Source organism: Zeugodacus cucurbitae, chromosome 4 (genome assembly GCF_028554725.1).
Source record: "Zeugodacus cucurbitae isolate PBARC_wt_2022May chromosome 4, idZeuCucr1.2, whole genome shotgun sequence".
Lineage (NCBI taxonomy): Eukaryota > Metazoa > Arthropoda > Insecta > Diptera > Tephritidae > Zeugodacus > Zeugodacus cucurbitae.
The window spans coordinates 34387099-34401431 of NC_071669.1; the positions used below are offsets into that span (position 1 = coordinate 34387099).

The 14333-nt window shown below is 34.7% G+C and overlaps 1 protein-coding gene across 3 annotated transcripts; it reads right to left on the reverse strand.

Annotated features, from left to right (window-relative positions):
- Nucleotides 1-4660: 4660 nt before the first annotated feature.
- On the reverse strand, nt 4661-13289 carry LOC105216583 (akirin). 3 transcript variants are annotated; one of them, XM_011191161.3, is made up of 4 exons: nt 13132-13289; nt 7993-8307; nt 7521-7880; nt 4661-5695 (listed from the first exon to the last, which is right to left on the reverse strand). In XM_011191161.3, exons 2-4 carry the CDS (start codon nt 8225-8227, stop codon nt 5685-5687), a joined length of 606 nt encoding a protein of 201 aa, XP_011189463.1. In that variant the 5' UTR covers nt 8228-8307; nt 13132-13289; the 3' UTR covers nt 4661-5684. The 3 variants fall into 3 exon arrangements, with proteins under 3 accessions (XP_011189463.1, XP_054084895.1, XP_028898930.1); XM_054228920.1 differs by having other exon boundaries at nt 7993-8324; nt 13132-13281; XM_029043097.2 differs by lacking the exon at nt 13132-13289 and adding an exon at nt 12861-13001.
- Between the last annotated feature and the right edge of the window lie 1044 nt (nt 13290-14333).

Consider the following 14333-nt stretch of genomic DNA (forward strand, 5'->3'; position numbering starts at 1 on the left):
TTCACGCAAGTGAGGAAAGTTTCTGATTGCCATTCACTTGGGAGTGGCCAGGAACGATTCTTTTGCATATGACTCAAGCAGCTCACGACTTCCGGTTTTAGACCAAGTATCCCCTGGGTAGCTAACAGACATCCGTTTGGAGGCGAGCTAAAGTGAGAAGGCGAAGCCCGCTTGTGCGGTTGTGCGTAGGGCTTGGGACCCACCACATAAAAACGAATAACCAGTGAATAAGAAACCAGACCCATACGCTTCGCTTCTTTATCTAGTCTGGAAAACGCAGAACAAACGGCGCGGTTGTTGCTTCCGATGATATCAATATCATCGGCATACGCCAGGAGCTGTACACTCTTGTAGAAGATTGTACCCTCTCTATTTAGTTCTGCAGCTCGTATTATTTTTTCCAGCAATAGATTGAAGAAGTCGCACGATAGTGAGTCACCCTGTCTGAAGCCTCGTTTGGTATCGAACGGCTCGGAGAGGTCCTTCCCGATTCTGACGGAGCTTTTGGTGTTGCTCAACGTCAGCTTACATAGCCGTATTAGTTTTGCAGGGATACCAAATTCAGACATCGCGGCATAAAGGCAGCTCCTTTTCGTGCTATCGAAGGCAGCTTTAAAATCGATAAAAAGATGGTGAGTATCGATTCTTCTCTCTCGGGTCTTTTCCAAGATTTGGCGCATGGTGAATATCTGGTCCATTGTGGATTTTCCAGGTCTAAAGCCACACTGATAAGGTCCAATCAGTTCGTTGACGGTGGGCTTTAGTCTTTCACACAATACGCTCGACAAAACCTTATATGCGATATTGAGGAGACTTATACCACGGTAGTTGGCGCAGATTGTGGGGTCTCCCTTCTTATGGATTGGGCAGAGCACACTAAGATTCCAATCGTCAGGCATGCTTTCTTCCGACCATATTCTACAAAGAAGCTGATGCATGCACCTTATCAGTTCTTCGCCGCCGTATTTGAATAGCTCGGCCGGCAATCCATCGGCCCCCGCCGCTTTGTTGTTCTTCAAGCGGGTAATTGCTATTCGAATTTCTTCATGGTCGGGTAATGGAACATCTATTCCATCGTCATCGATTGGGGAATCGGGTTCGCCATCTCCTGGTGTTGTACTTTCACTGCCATTGAGCAGGTCGGAGAAGTGTTCCCTCCATAATCCCAGTGTGCTCTGGACATCCGCTACCAGATTACCTTCTCGGTCCCTACATGATAATGCTCCGGTCTTGAAACCTTCTGTTAATCGCCTCATCTTTTCATAAAATTTTCGAGCATTACCCATGTCGGCCAGCTTTTCAAGCTTTTCATACTCACGCATTTCGGCCTCTTTCTTTTTACGTCTGCAAATGCGTCTCGCTTCCCTCTTCAGTTCTCGATATCTATCCCACCCCGAACGTGTTGTGGTCGATCGCAACGTTGCGAGGTAGGCAGTCTGTTTTCTCTCCACTGCGGAACGACAATTCTCATCGTACCAACTGGTTTTTTGGCGTTGCCGTAGACCAATTGTTTCGGCTGCAGCGGTATGCAATGAGTTTGAGATGCCGTTCCACAGCTCCCTTATATCGAGATGCTGATGAGTGCTCTCAGAGAGCAGGAGTGCAAGTCGAGTAGAAAATCGTTCGGCTGTCGGTTGTGATTGCAGCTTTTCGACGTCGAACCTTCCTTGTGTTTGTTGACGGGCGTTCTTTGCTGCACAGAGGCGAGTGCGTATCTTTGCTGCTACTAGATAATGGTCCGAGTCAATGTTTGGCCCTCGGAGCGTACGCACGTCTAAAACACTGGAGACATGTCTTCCGTCTATCACAACGTGATCGATTTGGTTGCGCGTGTTTCGATCAGGGGACAGCCACGTTGCTTGATGAATTTTTTTATGCTGGAATCTGGTACTACAGACAACCATATTTCGGGCCCCAGCGAAGTCGATCAGCCTCAGGCCGTTTGGCGATGTTTCGTCATGGAGGCTGAATTTTCCGACTGTTGTGCCAAAGACACCTTCTTTACCCACCCTGGCGTTAAAATCGCCAAGCACGATTTTGACATCGTGGCGGGGGCAGCGCTCATAGGTGCGTTCTAGGCGCTCATAGAAAGCGTCTTTGGTCACATCGTCCTTCTCTTCCGTTGGGGCGTGGGCGCAAATCAGCGATATGTTGAAGAACCTCGCTTTTATGCGGATTGTGGCTAGACGTTCATCCACCGGGGTGAATGCCAGGACTCGGCGACGGAGTCTCTCTCCCACCACAAATCCAACACCAAATTTGCGCTCCTTTATATGGCCGCTGTAGTAGATGTCACAAGGACCCACCTTCTTCCGTCCTTGTCCCGTCCATCGCACTTCTTGGACGGCGGTGATGTCAGCCTTTAGTTGTATGAGGACATCAACCAGCTGGGCAGAGGCACCTTCCCAATTAAGAGTCCGGACATTCCAGGTGCATGCCCTCAAATCATGATCCTTAGTACGTTTGCAGGGGTAGTGTCAAAATAAATTGAATGGCCAAAAGTTTCCTCACCATTAATCTAAGTACGGTTAAGTACTAAGTACGGTTACTTTATACTAGAGGACCTATTGGCAAAAAATTCTTAGGTCTACGATTGCCTGTCGGTGGCTACACTGTCTATTATATATGCATAGTAGGGGTGCTATATCCAACTACAAGGTTTGTTCTAGCTGTCTAAAAACTGTCTCAAATAGTCCAAAATAGTCAAACCACTTTTCACTTCTTTTTCACGATCAACCATAGAAATTTGTCGAAATAAAGTAGAGTTATCAGATTGGTATGAAATCTCAAATTAGGGTAAAAAACTACACATTTGGCACCGAAAATCAAAGTGGTAGAAGTTCTGAAAATCGGTATTATCGATCACAGTCAAATCCGTCAAAAAATGCAGTTGAAGTTTTATCGAACTTCAACTATTTTTTGGTATTATCGACTGTGCCAGTGCGGTTGACGGTAATAGGGAAAACCTATGTATATGCTAGATAACAGTTGTAGTTAAACTTCTTCTATGGAAGTCGGATAAATAAAATACACTAAATAATTATTTTTATTATTTTTCTATGCAAATTTTTACTAATACATATATTAAAAAGAAAAGTTGTTCTGACAAAAACAAACAACAATTTGATTGAACGAATGTAAAAATATCTGGATGCTGGGTGAATCAGGACGCAATTCGGTAGCAGCAAAAATTAAGCTCATGGTTTGTGGGTGTAACGCGAATATGATTAGTCAATAACATCTACTACTCCCGTAAATGTAATGTAAAATTAAAAAAAAAAATAATGTAAAATGTAGAGTCTGACCGATTAATCGGCCTAAGCAACGGCATCGGCAATCCATACAAACACATAGCTAAACCCTCCTGACCGTCCATCATTTCTTGACCACCGTTTCCGCCGTCTTAACGCGATTAAACTACGACCGTTTTCGCTTGTTATTTTCATTACTGAATCACTTTTTATGCTCACTAACCATCCATTTCAGTAATGTATCTCGATCCATCTGCAATCGCAGATGGTCATTTGATCGATGAAGTTTTGCGTAAACTTTGTGACATCCATATTACGAGCTTCATCAACAAAAATACCGATCGTACTTATACAACGCGAGATATTAATTACTAAAGTAATATTTTTGAAAAATAACGGATTTCCTTTACAAGACCTACTATTTTCGATTATGGGCCTAAAAGCTCACATTTGTCGTTAAAGGAAAAAAAAAACAATGCAACTGACTCCTTTTGTTATTATACTAGTTTATTAATTAAAATCGGCATCGACATCGGACGATACTTTGCTAATTTTACGATTAATCGGCATCGGCCAATAATTGGGAATCGGCCGGACACTAGTAAAATGTTAATTATGGACCAGTTGGCTTCTCTCCGGTCATCTCGCTCTAACACAATGTTCCATAATATTTAAAACCTCCTTCGTAGATTTCGCCTATCTATGGTGATGAACACATTGACGTCGACAAGCGACGAGCGACATCTGTCAAATAAGTAAGTAAGTAAGTAAGTAATAAGTTGAAGTCTTAAAATCATTTTCACCAGATTTGTGATAATTACGACCAGCAAAGGGACAGAGAATGGCGCATAATTTCAATATTGGAATTTTGCCAAAAATATTCCTTCATCTAATTTAGTAAAAAAAATTCTTTCATTTTTAAACGAAAATAACTTATGAATTTGCAATAAAACGCCATAAAAGCCATAACAACGTTGGCATACTTTGTGTTTGGAAGTTCCAATGGAATCGAATGATCGCAAAGCCTTTTCGCATTTGACAACAACACATAATAGTTTTGGGCATATTATTTTAAAATTTTTTCACACTTTTATAAAAAGTAACTTCAATGTATTTATTTAAATTTTTCGTTTAAAATGTATCAGCTGACTAATTATCTGTAAAATCTTCACATTTTTAATTGTGCAACGCGAAGCAAGGTGCACTTACTGTATTTACTTATAATGCAATATAATTTAACATATACCTTAGTCACAGTGCGGCGTGGTCATGGGTATTTCAGAGTCGATTCAATTTTTATTTTCATTACATATTTGGACTATAAGTAATGTCATATAGCAATACTATAAACATAAACAGAAAAACTACTTACCCAAATTGATATTATCGTTTGAAAGTAGAATTTCAAGTTTCAAGTTTCAAGTATGTTCTTATATTCATTTCATTATTATTAAAATAATAATCTTATCAATTCAATTTCATTAACCTAATATCTGTACTATACTAAGTATATATTAACATATATTTTTGTGTAAATATTATTTGTTTTTACTGATGCTGAGGTTTTTAATTGTTGTTTATTTGTTTCTTGTATTGTTTATTTGTTATATTAATTTCAAAGAATTCGCTTTCCTCCGCTGCATGTGTATTTGTTGAAAAAGTAATGTTGTATGGCTTTCAAAGCTTTGCGATTTTACGTTTTTACAAGTTGTATAGTGTTTTTGTTTTAAGATTTTCTATATTATAGTAAATTTGGGATCAAAAGCAGATTTTTGCGACACGAATAATTTACCTTTTATGCCAATTCATTTAGTTATAGCATAGATTATTACTGAATAAAGTCTTATTAAATTGATGTAGCGAACTCTACAAATGAAGAAAGTACTTCATTCTCAAAATCAAAAATATATACATACGCTTTCAAATCTTGAACGACTTTTATGTGTGTGTTTTTTAAATATTAGACCGTAATTTTTGTACATAGAAGAATTAGAAGACATGTCTTTTTGAAAGGTTTATTAAATATGTTTGATTTTAAAGGCCAATAGTCATAGTGAAAAATGAAGTACAATTTGAAGTTCGCAATAGTTTTTTACAGAACATTACAAATTGTGTTGAAAGTGCTAACTTACTTACTTAAAAGTATATGTTATTTCGACTATGACAACAAACTTATGTATTTGAGCAAAATGAAAATATGCCAGAAAATATTAAAATTTCGATATTTTTATCTGTTAGGAGTTTTTTATAATTATGTGTTTATAATGTTATCTTTTCATCTTATTCACATTCAGTACTTTTATTCAGTGTTAAGTTATGATGAGAATTTCAGTTTTATATTGTGTTTCTCCAACAAAATGCATAAATACAGAAAGTGTTGTATGTACGCGATGAAATCTTAGCGACTAGTAATGAAGTTCGCTTGAGGTCCGATTATGAAAGATCTGAAAATAAAAAAAGAAACGTAATTACATACAATCGATTTAAATATTATTACAAATATTATTATTTATTATTTTTTTGTAAAATAAGTTTTTTTGTATAAAAACGGATACAAATGTCGATGAGCCTCAGCCGCACTTTTCTTGGTATTAAAAAAGAAAAGCGAAATTTCCCGCAAATGTTGAGAATTCGATAGAGATATCTATTGAAAAACCGCAGAAGCAAAGCTGTAGACCCAATAATAAAACGAAATAACAATTGCAAAAATAAACTTGAGTGAGATGATGAATATGTATGTTCAAAACAATAAATTCATGAACAATCGCACCTACTCCCGTTGTCGTTATCGTTTTAAAACGAATTAAGAACCTATTTGGCATTCCTGTTGGCATTATCGACAATTATCGAAAATAAATAGAGATTCCCCAATTTGAAACGATTATAGAACCGACATAGAAAGTCGTTCTTTGTCGTTGCTATAATTGAAAGCGACATAAATAGAAACGACGCTGTTGTTTGAAGGAATATTTGAAGTGAAAATGAAAATTCCAAATCGAAAATACATAGTTTGAAATTTTAATTTCTGAAATCGAAAAATAACCTACATATACCAAAGATTTTAGAAAAGGGATAAAATCTTTAAATTTCGATTTTTTGGAGGGATATTTTCAAAAAACTAAATCCACTCGCACCGCCATCTCCCTTCGGAGATGGTTGGCGAAAGTTGCATTTTTATGTATATCTAATACTATATTTAAGATATGAAAAGTCTTAAAATTCAAAAACGAAGAAGAAATGGTAATCAACAAGTCCGAAGCTAGAGAGTTAATAAGCAGATAGAGTAGTCGGATTAGCCGGAAGCGAGGAGCATGAGACGATCGAAGTACACATAATTTAGAAGAAGTACTTCTTTTGGTATACACACCAGCACTCATATACCTATCTTTCCAACATATCTCCAGTTAAAAAAAAAAAACAACAAGTACAGTGATACCGTTGTTTAGAGTCAATAGAGAATTTAGGAACGAAACGACAATTAAAACGACAACGGGTATAGGGTCGTATAAAATTAATGATATGAACACTTTAATAGATGCGACAATTAATAAGAATAGTGCATAAAATGAATCCTTCGGTTCTCTTCTTTACTTTATATCCTTTTTGTGATATACAGTTGAACTTCCATAACCCGAAGTTCTCCCTAGCTCAAACTCTTGAAATGGGAATAGAAGTTAAATTTCATCCATAACTCGAAGTTTTTTTGTGGATTATGGTGATTCGAATAAGGTAAGTTCAACTGTAACATACGACTGTTTTCATACGACTATGTACTTGTTTTCTTTATCCTAAAATGTTCTGATCTATGCTTAGGGTTTGACTTATATTTCAAATGGGTTGGTTAATGTTGTGATGGCTATCCAAACTGTGTTTGGTGAAACGAACTTAAGATCAAATCGAGATGAGAAGAGTTTGGCCTTCTTAAACTGTTTGCTATAGATGGAGATTCAACTACAAGGCAACTAGAACTCTTAATTTGGTAAAGGTGGTGACAAAACTGAAGAATACCAATCACCAAAAATTCTTCTTTTGATAGGTGGCAATTCTGACTCTGACCGTATATCTGTTCATTTGCGATGCATATTAAAATAATCAAAATTTGGTAATGTCTCATAAATACCTTTTCCTGGTATATATTAGTTTAAAATTTCTGACGGATTACTAAAATATTCATAGTAATCCGCACTTACGTAATTGTAACTATAATTTACCTTGCAGATATACAAGTATTGAATCTAGACTGGATGATAAATCCAACTCTCTACTTACAGCTTGGCGTGGCTTCGTAGCGCCTTTGTATCTGGTCATAAGTGAATTTTACGAAAGCATCATACTGTTCGGCGAGCTTCGTAGTTAACACTGCATTGTATTTTTCACGTATCTCGTCTTCTCTCTCCTTCAGCATACGTTCGCATATCAATTGAACTTGTTTGAATGTAAAAAGCGCCTTTTCTGGATTACGCACCAAACTCGGTGGGGTGTCGGGACGACGGGGACTATCGGCACCCATTTCCGAACCGCTCGATTCTGAGTCCTGTTGCATACCATCTACAGTAGGCGATGGGAATTGAAGACGTTTACAACGATGCAGTCGTTTAATTTCATCACGGATGTCCTGAGCCATTTTATCTACAAAAAAATAGTTCTTTAATATATCAATTTTGTATTGTCAATTTATTCAATTAACATCTTAAATAGCAACTATAAATTGCTTATTTGTAGCACATGTTTGTATACTTACCTGGAGATATTTTTGTTAAATTGGCCTCTTTGAATGGATTAGGCTGTAGTTCTTTGGAAATACGACTTCCACTAGGACTCTGCACATTATCATATAAACTAGATGCTACTGCTGAGCGTGATGGAGATGCTCCATTTCCGTTTGAATGCCCAAGAGGATTACAACGTCTACGTTTGGTAGGACGCTGATTAAGTGCTTCCCAATCTAATGTACGTTTAAGTGTTGCACAAGCCATTTTTATTAACAATGTTATGCTCGAGAGCGTAGTTTTCACTTTTTAATTTTATTCTTTATTCAAGTTTGTATTTGGTAAAACTGAAATGGTATAAAAGCTGAAAATTAGTACAAAATAATATATTAGCATAGTTTTATAAATAAGGAATCATAATATCTTTGCTAGATCTGTACCAAATTTAACTGCGGCTCTATTTGAAGAGTACACCGTTTGAAATATAACAAAACTAAACCTACAGATGTATCCACAGGTAGGTAGGAAAATATCAAAACATGGTTACTTGTAGTGTGTACACACCTGGTTACTTGTAGTGTGTACACACACAACTGCATATATGTATATTAAAGAGAGCCTCAAAGGTATATGTAAAGTAATTCGGGGTTGATCTCATTTGTAATACTCGCACCTTAGGTAGTTTACAGCTTGAAATAATAACAATTTTATTGAGATTGTATTGTACGTCACACAATTGCCATATTTGTTATAGTATGTTCAATGTGCGACAATTGAAAATTAATGCATTATAGTCCGTTGTAATTTTAGTCTGAACTACATAGCAGGAACGAATCTGTCTAGTAGCGACAGGTATTTTCCTCAAATAAATTTTATCAATGCTGTCTTTTACTGTCGTGGTAATGGTATTTTAAAAAAGTATTTTATTTTAAACTTGCATCGGTATTTTATTGCGAAAATACGTAAAATTTAATTTCATTAAATTGAAAAAGGATGTACAGTAATCCCCGCTTAAGTGACCCATATTAACATTCAAGACTTTTAAGCGGGAAAAGGCAGTTATATGAATCCCGCTTAAGTGCCTCGAGGTACAATCAAAATCACATTTATTTCTTATTAATAACTATACATATGAAAAAATAACATTACAAAATTATGTATATGTTTTCCTTGTGACAATACTCAGCGCATTCAATGTCTAAAATATTAAAAGGCACTTAAAAGGGGAAAATTGCAAACAATTTTGTATTTATGGCATAAATATTACAGGCATTTAAGCGAGAAAGAAACTTAAGCGGAGGCTCTTAAGCGGGAATTTTATATATAAATATAGAGGAAAAACAACGATGCCGCAAAACATTGTCACTTAGGGTGCCTGCAAAGTGGACGCTCAAAGACAAGCCGAGCATAAAGCTGATTTCGATCTGCGCTGTTCAATTTTTGGTACCGTAGAGTGTGTGCGAGGGTTAGCGCGGATTACCGGAAGTAATTTGTTGTTATATACATGGGTTCTTTTGGCTTCTAATCTTTTTATGTTTGCATAAAGATTTAAAAATGTTTGAGAAAAAATTGTTTAAATGTGTCCGAATTAAAACAAAACATTCGATTATATTATTGATTGAAAAAATTTTACCAATTTTATAAATATTATATTATTATTTAAAAAACATTTTTATTTAATTTTATATAATTAAAATTATCAAAATATTAATATATTTACATACTAGCTTTTTACCCGCGGCTTCGCCCGCAGTGGAGGTATTAAATAAGTATGAGAGATAAAGGGTAAGGGTATAATAATAGAAATGAGTCAATATGATAACTAAATTTGATTGTTTGGCTGAGATCAACAATTTTTAAAAATTACTACAGACAGAAGTTTCCACACTTTAATATATGCTTAGTTTCAATTTAAGTTTATGTGACGGTACACCCGATAGTTCAAGTGAATTTAAAAACTCCACAGGATATGAAGTACTTAGTTCCGTATCCATAATTGTATCCATTGACAAATATTCCTTCATTTCTCCCTGAACCTCCTTTAAAATGTCAGTGTTGATCCTATTAACGATTTCATTTCTTGGTGCTAATATTGCTCTTGCACACAACCACTGATCACTATACAAATTTTGTTGCTAAAAGTTTGCATTCTCACAGCACTCTACCTCGTGAACTATTTTTACTAAAATTACAAATGGGCGAATCTTCCTATGACAAATTCAATGGTAATTTTAAAACGGAATGTGCCGAATAACCGCCGTTTAATAGCATCACGGCAATACCTGACGAAGCTACGGCAACTGCTACTTTTTGGTCTTTTCTGACGGACATTAATAATAAGTTAAGTAAAAACGTTTTTCCAGTTACTCCTGGTGCATCGAGAAAGAAGAGTCCACCACTACCGATTGTTCTGGTGTTTCTATCGCTCTTCTAGTTGTCTGCAGTGCAGCTTGTCTTTGTAAACGAACTCGTGCCTGAAGAGGCGTTTCAGCTGCCCTCAAAACTCTTTGTCGCTTCTCAGCTCTGCGTGAGCCGAAGTTTCTTGATTTGAATGAATTTTTGGATAGACCAGATTTCCGCTTTCGAGGCATTTAAAAAAAAGCAGAGTAAAAATTAACATCAGCGAGTAAGATCTAAAATAATAAAGTAACAGCTTACCACAAAAATGACGGATAACCTCAAAAATTGGAATAGTTTTATACTGCATGTAACGACAGAAGAAAGTCACAATAAATATAGAAATATTATAAACAGTTGAAACTATATTCAATTAAATTAGATATTTTCGTTACCGCCATACAATGGGACGGTATTACAGTATTCAGGGTTGAAACTTCATGACTGTAAAACTTCATTACTGAAGTAGCTACATTTGACCAAAGTGTATTCAACAAAGTGAACTAAGTATTTGACATACCCGCTTTTGACAATAAAAAAGTAAACAATACATGTATTTGTTTACATTAACCCGCCTTTTTTAGTAAAAATAGTTCACGAGGTAGAGTGCTGCGAGAATGCAAGCTTTTAGCAACAAAATTTGTATAGTGATCAGTGGTTGTGTGCAAGAGCAATATTAGCACCAAGAAATGAAATCGTTAATAGGATCAAAACTGACATTTTAAAGGAGGTTCAGGGAGAAATGAAGGAATATTTGTCAATGGATACAATTATGGATACGGAACTAAGTACTTCATATCCTGTGGAGTTTTTAAATTCACTTGAACTATCGGGTGTACCGTCACATAAACTTAAATTGAAACTAAGCATATATTAAAGTGTGGAAACTTCTGTCTGTAGTAATTTTTAAAAATTGTTGATCTCAGCCAAACAATCAAATTTAGTTATCATATTGACTCATTTCTATTATTATACCCTTACCCTTTATCTCTCATACTTATTTAATACCTCCACTGCGGGCGAAGCCGCGGGTAAAAAGCTAGTATAATATATATTGATAAAATTGTTTTCAATTTGTCAGTTGGAGCACAAAACCTTAGTAAATTGCTTCCATGAGTTGTTTTGCCTAAGCAGAAAGTATTCGGCATTTTCTTTTATTCATTTAAAAAATATTTTTTTTGGTTTGAAATTTGTTTACTTTTGAATTTCGAAATTTGAATTTTTGAATAAATGTATGGGTTAAATCAATGGCAACAAACATGTCACATTCGGGTAAAAAATTGTGATATGTCATATACCTGGTTCACTTTGTTGAATACACTTTGCATTTGACGATTTTTTGAGAAACAATTGTTTTACCTTTCGTAAATTTTTTTTTTAATATAAAGTACCCTATGTTGCTTCTAGTACCTTCAAGAGTATATGTACAAAGTTTCATGATGATCGGTTTAGTAGTTTTTGCGTGAAAGCGTAACAAACAAACTTACATTCGCATTTATAATATTAGTAGGGATTGTTCACTAAATTGCATGTTACTATTCAAATCAAGTGAATACATACAATATATATAAACGGGTGGGACACATAAGCGGGGATCACTGTACACTTGATACTGACGATTTAGTTTGATAGTAATATTCTTTATTGAAAAGCCGAACATTTTTTTGTTGTACAATACTCAGCGCATTCAATGTCTAAAATATTAAAAAGCACTTAAATGAAAATTGCAAAAAAATTTGGATTTGTGTCCTTTATATTACAAACATTTAAGCGGGAAAGGAACTTAGAATAGTAACATGCAATTTAGTGAACAATATGTAAATATATTAATATTTTGATAATTTTAATTATATAAAATTAAATAAAAATGTTTTTTAAATAATAATATAATATTTATAAAATTGGTAAATGTTTTTCAATCAATAATATAATCGAATGTTTTGTTTTAATTCGGACACATTTAAACAATTTTTTCTCAAACATTTTTAAATCTCTATGCAAACATAAAAATATTAGAAGCCAAAAGAACCCATGTGTATAACAAATTAGGCCCGGTATTCAGTGCTAACCCTCGCTCACACTCTGCGGTACCAAAAATTGAACTGCGCTGATCGAAATCAGCTTTACGCTCGGCTCGGCTTTGAGCGTCCACTCTGCAGGCACCCTTAAAGGGCAAAGCATTTAAACGGGGATCACTGTATTTCTAAGTCGAGGTTCCAAAATTCCAACAAAATTTAAATGGTATGTTTCGTAGCCTAACACTACATACATACATATGTATGTTAAAACGTTTTCGGGGAGTTTCGATACAGGTTTACAGCAAATGTAAAAAAATTATCCAAATGCTAGTTCTTTTTCATCATGTATGTAAAATGTTAAAATAAAAATATTATTTTCCTTCTCTTACTGAAGATATTTTTTTTTAACCATAAAAACCTAACCACACCAAACCCAAATATACATACACATATTCACACGATTAACGACTCATACTAATACATACATATGTCACTCAATTATAAAATGAATCCACACCGTAGAATATGTACCACAATATCCTAATAGAAATGGCTGCAATGCCTACATTTTCCTCACCAATGCAGGAAAAATATTTTGTTTCTCTTCAATTTATCTTCATACAGAGGCACTTCAATTGCACAAATTATAAATATAAGAAAAAGTTGATGAAGTTTTTTTGACAAATATACTGTTCAGAGGGCACTATAATGTATACAATTCAATTCATTAAACTTTTTTTATAGTTATACACTTGCCTATGAATATCAGATACGTTTTCCTAGCAATAAACTCTTGTAAATTTTGTAGCAATTCTTAACACAATGGAAATTGGTGACGATGCCCCACGACTAATTTCGATTTGCTATTCAAGTATATTGCACGAAACAATTCACATAAAGCTACAAGGTTGTAATCACGTTTATCGTTATACTGTGTTTAAAGTGTCAAAATCAGTATTCCTGTAAAGTTACTTTATCTAAGTTTGCGCAAACCAAATCTATACATTTTCTTAAATGAAAATAATAATTGATTATTGAGAAGAATAATTGAATAAGTATAATTTAATAGATTTAAGACGTCGGCAATGTTGTATAAAACATTTGGCGATTCAACCATGTAGAAAACTATAGTTTACGATTGGTATAAATCGTTCAAAGAAGGGCATATAAAAATCGCAACGCACACAAAAGGTTGATTTGTTCCTAATGACGCCGTAAACAAACTAAATGAGACATAGGAAAACTGTTTTGAAATATTCTCATCGGGAAAATTTAAAATGAGAATTTCCGGTTACTTATTTGACGGAAGTATACAGTGGAACTTCTCTAACTCGTATCACCATAATCCACAAAAAAACTTCGGGTAAGAGAGACTTCGTGTTATAGAATTTTTATTTAAAGCCAAAAATTTTTCAAAACCTGTAAAATATAGATTTATACATAGTTTTAATTATTTACTTCGCATAACGTTTTATTTAAATAGGTTAAAACATGTATTCTGTAATTTTTTTGTTGCACTTTGCTATTGTTTGGCTTCTGTTCTATTAGACTAATAGCATTTTTTAGTATTATGCATTGGTCAAAGAGTTCGATTTATGGAAGGAAATTTGTATGAAATTTGATTTCTATTGCCAATTCAAGAGTTCGAGTTATGGAGAATTTCTAGTTAAGCAAGTGTGATTTATCGAAGGAAATTTGTATTAAATTTGATTTCTAAACGCTATTTCCAATACAAAAGTTCGAGTTATGGAGATCTACGAGTTGTAGAAGTTCGAGTAATGGAAGTTCCACTGTATATAAAACAGAGTAATATAGATCTTATCCCAAATAGATCATACATATATGTAACTTATACTCGTCGTTTTAATTCGCCTTATCATACACATACCCTTATCATACACACTACCCTTGAAAATTATACACTTGACACAAAAATATATCAGCTGCAATCGATTGGC